General features: G+C 38.0%; 2 protein-coding genes across 2 annotated transcripts; one reads left to right on the top strand and one right to left on the bottom strand.

Moving 5' to 3' along the window:
* Positions 1-209: 209 nt before the first annotated feature.
* On the top strand, positions 210-6,076 carry LOC123316962 (double-stranded RNA-specific editase B2-like). The gene is made up of 7 exons (XM_044903287.1): positions 210-376; positions 458-522; positions 644-860; positions 941-1,123; positions 5,098-5,333; positions 5,390-5,576; positions 5,683-6,076. The coding sequence occupies exons 1-7, from the start codon at positions 355-357 to the stop codon at positions 5,781-5,783; spliced, it is 1,011 nt and encodes a 336-aa protein (XP_044759222.1). The 5' UTR covers positions 210-354; the 3' UTR covers positions 5,784-6,076.
* Positions 6,077-13,245: 7,169 nt separating this feature from the next.
* LOC123316963 (PRA1 family protein 3) lies at positions 13,246-14,700 on the bottom strand. The gene is made up of 4 exons (XM_044903288.1): positions 14,574-14,700; positions 14,268-14,482; positions 13,878-14,095; positions 13,246-13,823 (listed from the first exon to the last, which is right to left on the bottom strand). The coding sequence occupies exons 1-4, from the start codon at positions 14,646-14,648 to the stop codon at positions 13,687-13,689; spliced, it is 645 nt and encodes a 214-aa protein (XP_044759223.1). The 5' UTR covers positions 14,649-14,700; the 3' UTR covers positions 13,246-13,686.
* Positions 14,701-15,349: the final 649 nt, after the last annotated feature.

The raw sequence follows: 15,349 nt of genomic DNA, 5'->3' as shown, positions 1-15,349 counted from the left end.
CATCAAAAAACTACGGTGACACATAACTTGAAATAAAACGAAGGTTCTCGCCTTTAATTGAATCTCCTAGCGATCGCAGCGACTCCGCGTCACCGTTTTTGACACATTTTTTAGTACGGCCGGCGTTCGTTGTCCTTTTCGCTCATAGACTATGTTTTCGCTCTTCTCTCTTCTATGTTTGCTGTCTATGGTCCAAGTAATTTGTGGTTATAATTTTTGTCTATGGACATAAAAGAAACCAAGCAAAAAAAGCCGACATTTCTTATTCTGTGCAATTTCAATTAATTAATTAGGTGAATTCCTGTGTGTGTTTAAAAATATTCGTAAATTAAGTCATCCGAAGAAAAACAAAACATGCATAGAAACACACCTAGAGGTAAAACATATACTATTTATCTAATATTATGATTATGGAATCCTCAAGGGCCGAGAATCAATAATTGTTTTCAATTTTTAGGCAGAGGTGCAAACCAAAATAGTACACGACGCTCAGGAGGAACTAATTTCGTCCCGGGAGGACAGGTGAGAAATTTCCGTTAATAAATGCTCTACTCGACAGAACTTTCAACATTGCTGCACCATTGCTTGTGTTACAATGGCCAGTTGATACCTGCTATCAAATGGTAAACTTTTTTTTCAACAGATTTTTCAGAGGCGACAGGATATTATTGCTGCAGAAACTCGGGCTCCTACTCAGCAAGCACCTACACCTGTGACTCCAGTTACAGCTCAGCCTAAACCACCAGTAAAACCAATCGAACAAGAACCAGTCAATCAACCTATGGATCAACAGCCAGAAAAAGTTGACGTTGTTGAAGAGGATACCAAAAAAGACGCTGAAAAGAAAAGTTGGATGAATCGTAAGTTGTTGCAACTTTCTGAGCATTCAGTTGAATGTAAACAAATGCTTTCTTTAGTTGATTTAGATTTTCTTTTACAGGCAAAATTCCTAAAAAGGAAAAATTAAGGAGGAGGAATCAAAGACTTAGTAAATTGCTTCAACCAAAAAATGCCTTGATGATCTTACATGAACTCGTAAAGAATCCTATATTCAATGTTTCAGAAAATGATGGCCAATTTCAGGCTGAGGTTACAGTGGCTGGTACTCAACATGTTGGTCTTGGTGAGTTTCTGGTTTATTTCTTACCCGTATTTGACTGACTTGATTTGAGTGTTGTGTTGAGTGCATGTGTTTAAATAAACTCATGAAATATTATATTTAAAATTTCCATGTCGTCAGCAAGGTAACTATTATTTTGGTATAGTTAGCGGTATGCCTATGGTACAGAATAATCTTCTCAGACATTCTGAAGTTGCTGCTTTGGCAACAGGAGTAGAGAACTGTACCTCTGAGAGTTGGCTTGTACATTATATTATGTTAAAGCTATGGTTTTGGTACAACAAAATTCTTTATTGGTAGCTCAGAAACTATGAACCTCTGAGAGTTAGTCTGCAGTTTTCTATGTATATACCCAGTGTAAACAAATTTGACACTGGCGTTTCTTTCCCTAAGCTGTTGTATCATACACTGAATTTTGAACACTAGAGGATTACTAGAATATTACGTTTATGTAAGAATTACGGTATACGTTCATTGTGAATAAGCACTAACAGTCAGTTTCATGACAAATTTTGAGGTCTGTTCTATGTTAAAGCTTCCTTTAGTTTAGTAGGTCAAAGAGAAGCTCTCAACAAATTAAGGTACATTAAAATTGATCATGAAACTGAATTACTCCCAATTATATTTCTTCATTGAAACTGTTAAACCTTGAATATTTCAATTTTCCACATGGAGTCAGCAGAGTAAATGCCATTCTAAGGCCTACTTAGCGTTACACCTGTGGTATATAATAAGTGTCTGTACAACCATTCTGAAGATGCTGTTTTAGCAATTCTCCATTGGAAGTTCAGAAACTGTGTACCTCTGAGAGTTGGCTTTCATTTTATAGGAATGCCATGGTGTTGGTACGAACATGTTGACACTTTAGTTGATATTCAATTATTCTAAGCAAATTGTCTTGTAGAAATCATGATATATGTATTTTTTTATTATTGAAACCGTGAAACATTGAATATTTGAATTTTCCACATGGAGACAGCAGAGTAAATGCCATTTTAAGACCTACTTAGCGTTACACCTGTGGTAAAAAATATGTTTCGGTACAACCATTCTAAAGATGCTGTTTTAGCTCTTCTACATTGGAAGTTCAGAAACGGTGTACCTCTGAAAGTCTTCTTTTATTTTTCTATATAAATGCCATGGTGTTGGTATGAACATGTTACTTCAATTGATATTCAGTTATTATTCTAACCACGTTTTACTCAAAATGATATTTTTTTATTATTATAACTCTGAAACATCGAATATTTAAATTTTCCACATGGAGTCAGCAGAGTAAATGCCATTCTAAGGCCTACTTAGCGTTACACCTGTGGTATATAATAAGTTTCTGGACAACCATTCTGAAGATGCTGTTTTAGCTCTTCTCCATTGGACGTTCTGAAACTGTGTACCTCTGAGAGTTGGCTTTTATGTTAAATATAAATGCCATAGTTTTGGTACAAACATTATGATTCATAGGAATATTCAATTATTATTGTTGTCTCATTCCCAATGATTTTTTTTTTGTTCCTGCAAACTGTATGCGCTTGTTCACAATGAACTTATACCGTAACTCTGATGTGAACTTAATGTTATCTGTGTACCTCTGAGAGGATGCTTCTACTTTTTTATATAAATGTCTTGGTTTTGGTATGAATATATTGACCCTTTGGTTAATATTCAGTTATTATTCTAACCATGTTTTACTCAAAATGATATTTTTTATTATTATAACTCTGAAACATCGAATATTTCAATTTTCCACATGGAGTCAGCAGAGTGAATGCCATTCAAAGGCTTACTTAGCATTACACCTGTGGTATATAATAAGTTTCTGGACAACCATTCTGAAGATGCTGTTTTAGCACTTCTCCATTGGAAGTTCAGAAACTGTGTACCTCTGAGAGTTGGCTTTTATTTTTTTTATATAAATGCCATGGTGTTGGTACGAACATTTTAACGCATTAGTTGATATTCAGTTATGTATTATTCTAACCACATATTACTCAAAATGATATTTTTTTTTATTATTATTATTATAACTCTGAAACATTGAAAATTTCAATTTTCCACATGGAGTCAGCAGAGTGAATGCCATTCAATGGCCTACTTAGCGTTACACCTGTGGTATATAATAAGTTTCTGGACAACCATTCTGAAGATGCTGTTTTAGCTCTTCTCCATTGGACGTTCTGAAACTGTGTACCTCTGAGAGTTGGCTTTTATGTTAAATATAAATGCCATAGTTTTGGTACAAACATTATGATTCATAGGAATATTCAATTATTATTGTTGTCTCATTCCCAATGATTTTTTTTTTGTTCCTGCAAACTGTATGCGCTTGTTCACAATGAACTTATACCGTAACTCTGATGTGAACTTAATGTTATCTGTGTACCTCTGAGAGGATGCTTCTACTTTTTTATATAAATGTCTTGGTTTTGGTATGAATATATTGACCCTTTGGTTAATATTCAGTTATTATTCTAACCATGTTTTACTCAAAATGATATTTTTTATTATTATAACTCTGAAACATCGAATATTTCAATTTTCCACATGGAGTCAGCAGAGTGAATGCCATTCAAAGGCTTACTTAGCGTTACACCTGTGGTATATAATAAGTTTCTGGACAACCATTCTGAAGATGCTGTTTTAGCACTTCTCCATTGGAAGTTCAGAAACTGTGTACCTCTGAGAGTTGGCTTTTATTTTTTTATATAAATGCCATGGTGTTGGTACGAACATTTTAACGCATTAGTTGATATTCAGTTATGTATTATTCTAACCACATATTACTCAAAATGATATTTTTTTTTATTATTATTATAACTCTGAAACATTGAAAATTTCAATTTTCCACATGGAGTCAGCAGAGTGAATGCCATTCAATGGCCTACTTAGCGTTACACCTGTGGTATATAATAAGTTTCTGTACAACCATTTTGAAGATGCTGTTTTAGCTCTTCTCCATTGGAAGTTCAGAAACTGTGTACCTCTGAGAGTTGGCTTCTATTTTTTTATATAAATGCCATGGTGTTGGTACGAACATTTTAACGCATTAATTGATATTCTAACCACATATTACTCAAAATGATATTTTTTTTTATTATCATAACTCTGAAACATTGAAAATTTCAATTTTCCACATGGAGTCAGCAGAGTGAATGCCATTCAAAGGCCTACTTAGCGTTACACCTGTGGTATATAATAAGTTTCTGGGCAACCATTCTGAAGATGCTGTTTTAGCTGTTCTCCATTGGAAGTTCAGAAACTGTGTACCTCTGAGAGTTGGCTTTTATTTTTTTATATAAATGCCATGGTGTTGGTACGAACATTTTAACGCATTAATTGATATTCCGTTATGTATTATTCTAACCACATATTACTCAAAATGATATTTTTTTTATTATTATAACTCTGAAACATTGAAAATTTCAATTTTCCACATGGAGTCAGCAGAGTGAATGCCATTCAATGGCCTACTTAGCGTTACACGTGTGGTATATAATAAGTTTCTGTACAACCATTTTGAAGATGCTGTTTTAGCTCTTCTCGAATTGGAAGTTCAGAAACTGTGTAACCTCTAAGAGTTGGCTTTTATATTGAATATAAATGCCATAGTGTTGGTACAGACATATTGACACTTCAGTTGAATGTTATATTATTCTTGCAACTGTGATATCATATTCCCATATATTTTTTCAATAAAACTAAAACCTAAATGTAGTCATCAAAATAAAATCTATAGGCGAAAATACTTTCAGATGGTAGAAAATGGCATATGTATCTTGTCAAATTACGACAGTGGTCTGTTTCTTAGTTCTCTAGGAACTAACTAGGAACATGTTATGTGACGTTTTCATTGAATCACCTTTTATAGGCGCGTATTATCATTGTAATCACTTTAAGATTATATTGAAACTAAATTTTGAATCTAAGAATTAAACAATTTCCATCATTAGGCCAAAGAAAATGAGATATTATTATTGCAGGCAAAAACAAGAATGCCGCCAAGAATGCAGCATCCGAAGCTGCGCTCCGGCACCTAATTAAGTATAAAACTGTACTACCGATGGAAGCATCATCAGATGACAGTTCTGTCAAAATGGACACATCTTCATCTGACCCCGATGAAAGTACAGAGGATATGCCATTACCATGGCAACAAGTAGCTTCATTTGCTTTATATAAACTTTTTGATTCCTGGGGTGAAAATGTTAATAAAAAAGTAAGTTTTTGTTTATATACAATGAAGAAAATGAATGAGTTGTATGCTGTTTTCAGGAGGAGCCAAAAAAAATTAATTCTGCTAGAAAATTGCCTGAAAATGCGGCAACCATAAATCCCGTAATGATTATCAATCAGATGTATCCACTAGCTTCGTTTGATGAAGTGGAACAGGTTGGAAATCCACCCAACATTGTTTTCACCATTCAGTGTAATGTCGATGGGCAGAGTTTCAAAGGAACTGGTGAGTAGCCTTTATAATTCCGCTTTAGAAAACAATTCTATCTGCTAAAAACCTCTTACTGAAAAAAAATGCATTCAAAATGTATATTGTTTTTAATTTCTTGTAGGTTCCTCGAAGAAGGCAGCTAAGAAACTAGCGGCTTATGCTGCTTGTCACACACTTTTAGGAATTGTTTACCCCCCTGAGCAATACACTCCTTCCGAGTAATACAGTAAAATAGGAGGTTCTTTGAGAAATATAGAACGTTTTGTTTAGAATTTTTATTACAATTGTATAATTTATAATATTCTTCTGACAAGTGACAAGATTATTTTAAGATTTTAATTTGAATTTTATGTTACTTAACATTTTTTTCAATTTGTGTACAGATGTTGAATGATAAAGACGTCTACTATTCAAAAGAAAAATATATCGTAAATAATATATTGAGTTGTTCCTTTCAGAGTGTTTTCTATATATTTTCAATTATATTGTTTTACTAAACCTACTCATCATACCGACAAATCATAGTGTCTTTTTTTAACAGAAGGAAAATTAAAGCTTTGCAGCAAGAAACGCTTGTACAAAATTGACAATTTGGCAAAGTTGGGAAAATCACGGATATATCCTAATTCGACTCTAGGTAAATTTTGATCTGAATTGTCAATAAGCGACGAAAAATACTTTCCTATGTTCATAGAAATACCAAACGAGCTATGTTTCGCATGTTGACTGAACTAACAATTTGATTTCATTTTAAATATTGAGCTTTTTGATAGGGATGGACTTTGAAACTTGGCATGTTTTTCCCATTACATTGCAACTGGTTTATTTTCATTTGATATACCAATAATTTTATTGTTTTGAATGTAGTAAAGATATAGTTATATAGTTATAGTGTGAAGGGGTTACAGTTCACTGCGACCTTAAGGTCTATTGTGCCCCCTAACAGAGCTGTTTTCATTGCGCCCTTTACAGCTCGCCTTCCAGATCCAGAGATCTGATGAAATCCAATATCTGGGACGGCTTCAACGAGGATAATTCCCCACTCCTACAAGTTTCTCGTCCAAAGCACTCTTTCCTTTGGCTTGCAATGGCAAAGCATTCCGTAACCAGGTGAATAGGAGTTTCCTCCTCCTCCCCACAGAATCTACACTCGTCAGTGTCCGACAAACCCATTCTCAACAGATGCTTCTTTAGGCGACAATGTCCTGTGAGAAAGCCAGTGAGTAGGTGTAGTTGGTTCTTACTGAGATCCAGATATTTTTTGGATCCAGCAGTTTCAAAGTTCCGAAGGAACTTTTTGGAGTGATCCATTCCTGGGAGATTCCGCCAGAGTTTTTCCCTTTCGGCTTTCTCCTTCTCCATAAACTCCTTCTTGTAGGTGCATTTTCCTATACCACAGAAGGGTTCTGGGCCAGTGAGTGGCGTTTGTGCGCTCTCTCTGGCAAGTTTATTGGCCTTCTCGTTTCCTACGATTCCCGAGTGACCGGGAACCCAGATTAAAGAGACCTTATTCTTCTTGCCTACATCATTGAGTTTATTCCGGCACTCCCAAATCAGCTTTGAGTCGATGACATAGGAGCTCAGTGCCTTTACGGAAGCTTGACTATCTGTATGAATAGCTATATCACACTTCTGATAGTTTCTTTCTAGATTTACATCTAGGCATCTTTCGATTGCCAGTATTTCCGTTTGAAGGACGCTTGTACAGGAGCCTAACGGTAGTGCACACTTGGTACTTGCCCCATAAATCCCAGCGCCAGCTCCTGTAGCGGTTTTAGAACCATCTGTATACCATTTTAATGTATTTTCTTTAAGATTGTAGGCGGTGTACTCCCGTTCCCAATCTCTTCTTTTACTTAGCATTGTACTGAAATTTTTCTCAATGCTTACTTTCTTGATCATTAAGTCACTAGGAAGGTTTGCAGATGAGATGTAGTCGTTCAGGGAGGACCAAACTCTCTGACTCTTGATTCTCTCGTTACCTGTTCCTTCCTTAGATAATCTGAGGATGGCCTCATGAGCTACCCTATCAATCACTAGATGTAGAGGTGTGAGGTCTGTGATGATCTCAAGCGCCCTAGTTGGACACGTCCTCATGGCTCCTGTGATGCACACACAGGCAAGCCTTTGTACTCTGTCGAGCATTCTCCTCGTACTTACCTGACCTGCCTTAGCAAACCAGGCTACTGCCCCATATGTGATTATAGGTCTTACAATCATGACGTACATCCATCGCAGTATTTTTGGGTTACAACCCCAATTCCTGCCGCATAGACGTCTGCACGCCATCAGAGCCCTTGTAGCTTTGCCAGTAGCATTATCAACATGCTTATTCCACAGAAGTTTGCTATCCAGGGTTATTCCTAGGTATTTGACTTCAGACCCCCACTCCAAGATATTACCGTTTAATGTTAACGTCTTCATGGCTGGAAGGTTCCTCTTCCGCGTGAACGGAACTACTGTGGTCTTGGTTGGGTTAACGTTCAGCCCCACAGACAAGCACCACTGCTCAATAATTCTAAGGCCCTTCTGCATTAGGTCGCAGAGAATGCCTTCGAATTTTCCTCTAATTATCAGGACTATGTCATCAGCATAGCCTACACATTCGAAGCCTAGCTCCGTTAGCCTGTGTAGAAGTTCATCTACTACTAGACTCCATAAGAGGGGAGATATTACCCCTCCCTGAGGTGTTCCACGAGTAGCTTTGACAAAGACGGTTTCATCGCCCATCGATGTCTCAACTATTCTCGTCGTTAACACCTCATACATCCACTTTAAAATGGTATCATTCACTCCTCGCCTCTTAAGTGCATCCCTGACAGACACGTGTGTTGTGTTGTCAAAGGCCCCAGATACATCCAGGAAGGCACACATGGCGATTTCTTTGTTGTTCAGAGTTCTCTGGATGACTTCAGTCAACTGATACAGGGCGGTTTCCGTTGAACGTCCCGCCCTGTAAGCATGCTGACAATTGTGAAGTGGTATTTTCTCCAGATACTCCGTTCTTATGTAGTTATCCACTACTTTCTCCATCGTTTTTAGAAGAAACGATGTTAAGCAAATGGGTCTAAAGGATCGAGGGTCAGTCCCGTCCTTTTTCCCTACTTTTGGAATGAAGGTGACTTTTGCCCTTCTCCATCTTCTAGGTATTTGACCCAATGCCAAGCTGCTCCTTGTGATATTTAATAGATGAGGGAGGATCTCCTCCACTCCTTTCTGCAGGAGTATCGGAAACACCCCATCCACTCCTGGGGATTTATACGGCTGAAAGGTGCTTATGGCCCATTCAAGTTGTTGCCTTGTAAATATTGTAACGTTTTCTTCGCTTGATTAAAACGTCAAACTGATTAACAATTATTTATTTACACTTAATACATTTATAACTCACAAACTAACTATGACACAACTATTTATTTCCACTCGTATTTATTTCCACTAGTCGCTTGCACTTTGAACTATAACTGTACTTGTACTTCCCTTACCTGCTCCTCCGCTGGGCTTATATAGGCGCCGGAAACATTCAGGTAGATTCGCGGTTATTCTGGAATTTCTCGACCGCTCTGTTTCTCGAAAGGTCCGACCGCAAGGGCCGGACTGGTTACACTGTCCCCTCCTTAAGCCTGTTCTGTCCCAGAACAGATTTAGTGAATTCCTCCGAGGACCGTGGCGAAACTTGCACTCATCACCATTCCTACAGTAGCCATTCTGATGGAAGTAGCACTCCACAGTTTTTCCAGGCTCCCTGGCCTGCTTTGGGTTGAAACTGCACACCAGGATCCTTATACCAGTCCCCTGAAATACCACCTCCAGCATGCTTCGCACAACTCGCCAATTCAGCTGGTCCAATCCACAACCGAGCTTGGGAACAGCTAATTTCCTAACTCCAAAGCGTTGAAGGTCTTCTTTCAAGCTATGCAGTGCCGTCCATAGATTCTGGTAGGTTGGCTTCTGATAGGAATGTCGTTTGGTGACTAGGTAATAAATGAACCGACCTTCAGCCTTCAATTTCAAAACTTTTCCGATTCTTGGCTGCTGTCGCAATAGTTGTTCCTGACGTCCAAATTTATTTCTGAATACTCTGGCTATTCCTTTGCTCATACGAAGGTCCTCCGCTACGCAATGAGCGAAAGAGTATTCCTCAGACACGGTAAAGAGATCTTGATGTACTTCCTGTGTAGCGCCGAACCGTGCAACGCGTGTCTCACCATAACGATCCATAAACTTCTGGTAATCGCTGCTACCTTGCATCGGGACTTCCACAAGTCGTACCTCTTCTTTGTCCTGCGCGTACGGGGCTAATCGGTTGAAATGGACAACCTTTGGTTTTCCCCTGGGGAGCTTCCTTATCCGGTAAACTACATCATTTATCCTCTTGATTATTTCATACGGTCCCTCCCACTGTCTCTGCAGCTTTGGTGAAAAACCTTTCCTCCTTTGTGGATTATGTAGCCACACCAGATCTCCAGTGGTGAATCCACCTTCAATAGCCTTGATGTCGTAGCGCATTTTCATTCGATCACTTGCTTGCTGCATCTGATTGCGTACCTTGTCATGAATGTAATCCAGCTTGTTCCTTAATTTACTAACGTAGTCCTCCCCAGCTACGTCTTCTCCAGGCTTACATCCAAACTCTAAGTCGCAAGGCAGCCTTATTTCTCGGCCGAACATTATACTGGATGGAGTTTCCTTGGTAGATTCTTGAACCGAAGATCTATATGCCATGGTGAATAGATGTAAATATTCATCCCAATCCCGCTGATGATCAGAAACTACTTTGGCCAGATGTTTTCCCATGGTCCGATTCATTCGTTCGACCATGCCGTCTGATTGTGGATGAAGAGGTGTAGTCCTTGTTTTGTGAATTCCCAATTTGCTGCATACTTCTTGGAATAGCTTCGATTCAAAATTTCGGCCTTGATCACAATGCAGCTCCAGAGGTATTCCAAATCTGCAGAAGAATTCTCTGACCAATTTATCTGCTACCGTACTTGCCTCTTGATTAGGAATACCGTAGGCTTCCACCCATTTCGTGAAATAGTCCATCGCTACCAAAATGTACTTGTTTCCATGGTCTGTTTCGGGAAAGGGGCCAATGATGTCGATAGCTACTCGTTCCATGGGAGATCCGACGTTATATTGCTTCATTGGTGCTTTTCCTTTACCGTCCGATAGCAGCAGCGCAAACCTTGCATCTTCTACATCAATCTTTAACGTCCCTCTTACAATTTAGCTCATAAAATCGCTGCCCGAATTTTTCCAACGTCTTGGTTATCCCGAAATGTCCACCTGAAGTTCCGTTATGTAGTCTGGTCAGAATGTCTGTCACACGGCTCTTCGGCACAATCAACTGTCTCTGCTCAGTTCCATCTTCATTTTCCCAACAACGTTTCAGAAGACCTCCATCAATCTTCAGCGTTTCCCATTGTGCCCAATACGACTTTATATTCTGGCTCAGTCTGGATACTTCTTCCCAAGTAGGTCGTCTACCGCTCTTCTTCCAACTCAGGATTACTTTCAAGTCGTTATCTTCCTCTTGTGCTCTTTGAATTTCTTCAGGTAGCCAGTCGTCTTCGATTACGGTGGTCCGCCTTAAATCGATCTTTTCTTCCGGGCGCGAACAATGGCTGGAATTTTGGGGACACTCAATGGTTTTGGTCGAGCCATTGTCTACCACAGCGACTCCTTTTATTTTCCCAGCTGTAGCCCTTTCAAATTCTGGACGATTTTGCTTGAAATGCCTCCTTTTGTTGCAGTTTCAGCACACAGCATCCTTTTTCCTAGCAAGCAATATTCTGCGGACTTCTTCTCTGACAATCTCCTCGACAGATCGATCTGTTTCTTGCTCTTGTCTTACACGAAGGTGTCCCCTATGCGACGCTTGCTTCGCTGCTTCGATTTCCAAAGCCTGGGCGAAGGCATAATCTATGGTTCTAGGGCGTGCTAGGCTCAGGGCTTGTTGTATTTCACTATCCTTTATCCCATCCACGAATGTCTGGATTGATAGCTGTTCCAGGAAGCTATCTGGAGCAGATGGATAAGCCAGCCTGACTAATCTCGCCACATCAGCTTCAAACTCCTGGAGATTTTCCCCTGTTTTCTGCACTCGGTTCTTTATTTGTGCATGGTATGATTGTTGTAGATGAGCATCACCATATCTCATCTGAAGTTTCGATGTAAGAACTTCGTAAAAGGCTTGTTGACTCTCCGGGATCGTCTGCAGAATGTTGAGTGCCTCTCCTCGTAGAGCGATAATAATTAATGCCGTGGCTTTTTCGTTGTCGTTCCAATTGTTCACCAGGGCAGCAGCTTCAAACTGTTTCTGATATGTCGACCAGAGTATTTTTCCATCAAAAGTTGGAGGCTTGATCTTCATTCTACTACCTTCGCCATCATTTTCCGCTTTCGCTGTGCTGTAGGGTGTTGAAGCCAGAATATCTGTTCTGTTTGACATTCTTTTCAAGGAATCTATCAACTTGGAATGTTGTTCAATTATTCCTGCCATTTCTTCCAATTTTCCATTTACGTCGTCATAAACTTTGTCAAACTTTTCATCAACTCTTTCATAAACTTCGTCAAATCTTTCGTTCACTATATCAAACTTCTCGTCTACTTTATCGAATTTTTCATTTATGGTTTCCAGTTTCTTATCCAATTTATCTGTAAGTTGACTCACCACATCATTACAATCTTCCTTTATGTGGTCCATTTTTTCATTTAATTTTCGAGAATTTTCTTCCATTTGTTCATTCAACTTACAAGAATTCTCGTCCATTTTCTCATTTAATTTTCTCAAAAAGTCCATTACCGCTCGAGTCTCCATCGCGTTCTGCAGTCTTGTGGTCACTGGCATGAACTCCAAATAACCGAAAATATTTATTCGATTCGAGCGATGTTAAACCTCACACTTGACACCAATGTAACGTTTTCTTCGCTTGATTAAAACGTCAAACTGATTAACAATTATTTATTTACACTTAATACATTTATAACTCACAAACTAACTATGACACAACTATTTATTTCCACTCGTATTTATTTCCACTAGTCGCTTGCACTTTGAACTATAACTGTACTTGTACTTCCCTTACCTGCTCCTCCGCTGGGCTTATATAGGCGCCGGAAACATTCAGGTAGATTCGCGGTTATTCTGGAATTTCTCGACCGCTCTGTTTCTCGAAAGGTCCGACCGCAAGGGCCGGACTGGTTACAATATTTTCTTAGCAATGTCCCAGTCCTCCTTGCGGGAGTTCTTGGTGTACTTCATTGCTGTTTCAGTACTATCTATTGGTTCACTACCTGGGAAGTGTGTTTTGAGAAGAAGACTGGCTCGTTCCTTCTCTCCTTCAGTGTAGGAACCATCTGGCTTCTTAAGCGACATAATGGGGTTAGTTCCCCCGTTTGCCATGACCTTCTGAAGTCTGGCTGCTGTGGGAGTGGAAGTGATATTTTCACAAAAGGCTTGAAAATTAAGTCTTTTGGCCTTCCTGATCTCCTTGTTGTACTGAGTGAGTTTCTCAGTATACCCTTGCCAGTTACTGTCTCGTTTGGCTCTGTTGAAGAGCCGACGGACTTCCTTTCGAAGGTTTGACAGGTTGTCATTCCACCAAGGAGTAGTAAAGATGAAGTTATTTATGTTTTAAACAAGAAATTTGTATTTCTCTCATAATTAGAAATTAAAGAGCAATTAATTCTTTGGTTTCTATTTTATACTGTGAAAATAACAATGTATTATATACAGGAATACTGGAGACAATTAAAGATCAAACATTATTGTTGACTTAAGGACTAGAAGCAATAAAATCGTATATACATACATTATTACCGATATACTATGATCATTAAGTATAATAAATTTTTTCAGAAGCACAATTCAATCAGGTTCTGTAATAAAATCGGTATATTCTAATACTTTTTTAACAACGTAGTTTGAAAGTAATCATCAAATGACCAATTTCTGAGTTTTGATATTTGCGGTTTTGAAGAATGTTTTGTCGTTCTTCAACAAGCACAAACGGGTACTTCCCAACTGCTTAGGTATCATTTTCCGAAACTTTTTTCTAAAATATTTAAAAATAATTTCATCATAATATATTGTAAAAGTTTCAATTTTTTTTTAAATGGGCAATCAGAACAAGTCGCCCTCAAGACCCAGTTCTTCAAGAAAAATGCCCATCGGTGATCTTTTCAATCCAAGAGTCTCGACTTTGTTCACAAGTTTATTCTTGAAGTTTCTCAGTCGGAGAGATGAATGTATAAAAATAGCTGAAAATTTCAATGGTTAATATTTATATGGTTGAAAAATACAAAAAAACTTACCGAAAACTGGCAATAAAATACCAAACATGAAAACAAGGAGTGATCTCAGCATGTAAGTTATGAAATAGCCACCTACTAATATCAAGAGCAAAGAAATGATTGGATGATTCCTTTTGAATTGTGCTGCTGCAGCTCTTTCATTTGTAATATACACAAATACTCCAAATATGACCAGCATTACCAAAAAACCACAAGCCATTTTAATAGGGTGTAGTACACTAAAACAAGATTTAGGTGATTTTATAACTTCGGCCTGATGCATTTAGAAACATGGTATTTCGATATCCCTGGATATAAGTTGAACATACAACACCATTTACAATAGATGAGTAAAAATATATGTACTGATTATTTTGAATATATTGTATATAAAGAGAATATGGGACTCACCCAACACAGATAACGATGAGAATTGCCAAAAGGAAATAATTCGTTTGGTAATATAATAAATTACTAGTTACGCGATTACCCCATTTTTCCAAATCTCTGTAATTTGGAATTTGAAATCTCGCGGATTCTAGAATAAAATCATCTAAACTACGTAGAGGGGCAATTTCTACTTGTCCTTCTTCCTTGGATTTATTTGCCATTTCGAGATGGATTTTCTAAAACCAAATAATATGATATATATAATAAATTCAATTCTTAAATAGAAATGATTCACTAAAATTGATGACATCAACAAAATCATCTTACCGCAGTTATAAGATATATATGGAAATGAGACAAAATAAAAGATTGAATTGCTCCTGTCAAAACAATAATGATCATAGAAAAGAACAACGCATTTGTCAGCTGATGACGCTGACGAAGCGCAAACAAATTTTATTTCTATGCACTTTTCTAAACAACTTCAGAAAAGGAAGATTATTTTGAATTATGTCCTCTCCCATCCTTTAACATAAAATATTTTCATTGTCTATTCTTTAGACTCTTTAGAGTTACCTTCAAGAATTGCCATCGTTTCGTTTTAACACTACCCTCCTCAGCGCTCTGAAACGATACAGAAAAACATAACAATACCTCTGACCAAAGATTATAATAAGATAATCTTTGTCTCTGACCTCTTTTGAGTTCAATGAGTTAGATGTGTAAAGGGCACTGGACTGGCGATCTTAAACGTAAAGTGTTAAGGGGTCTTGACTGATAGTAGAAAAGTGTGACGGGGGCTTGACTGATGACAGTGATGACCGATTAGTGTTCTGTGATACTAACGTAAGGAGGTGTCTCAACAAACTCTCAACGTGTGAAGGGAGCTTGGCTGACGCTCGCAAGGTGTGAAGGGGACTTGACTGACTGATCATAAATTTCATTATTTACTATGGCTGTGACTACCAGTGAGATACACCGGATGATTATTATTTTTGATTTGAATTAATTTGATTGAGTCAAGGAATCTCCTTTGTGAATAAAAAACCAAAAATCTACTACTAACTTTTTACTCATAAGAATTGGCACCAGGTGCATGGCGT

Source organism: Coccinella septempunctata, chromosome 7 (assembly GCF_907165205.1).
Source record: "Coccinella septempunctata chromosome 7, icCocSept1.1, whole genome shotgun sequence".
Taxonomy (NCBI): Eukaryota; Metazoa; Arthropoda; class Insecta; order Coleoptera; family Coccinellidae; genus Coccinella; species Coccinella septempunctata.
Note: the sequence above shows the minus strand (reverse complement) of the source record. Positions and strands in the feature narration are given on the sequence as shown.

Coding starts and splice junctions, on each gene's coding strand:
- LOC123316962 (XM_044903287.1), top strand. CDS start 355: ATGCATAGAAACACACCTAGAG. Junction 5,334..5,389: donor GTGAAAATGTTAATAAAAAA/GTAAGTTTTTGT, acceptor TGCTGTTTTCAG/GAGGAGCCAAAAAAAATTAA. Junction 5,577..5,682: donor GCAGAGTTTCAAAGGAACTG/GTGAGTAGCCTT, acceptor AATTTCTTGTAG/GTTCCTCGAAGAAGGCAGCT.
- LOC123316963 (XM_044903288.1), bottom strand. CDS start 14,648: ATGATCATTATTGTTTTGACAGGAGCAATTCAATCTTTTATTTTGTCT. Junction 14,483..14,573: donor ATATATATCTTATAACTGCG/GTAAGATGATTT, acceptor ATTTGGTTTTAG/AAAATCCATCTCGAAATGGC. Junction 13,824..13,877: donor TATTTTATTGCCAGTTTTCG/GTAAGTTTTTTT, acceptor TGAAATTTTCAG/CTATTTTTATACATTCATCT.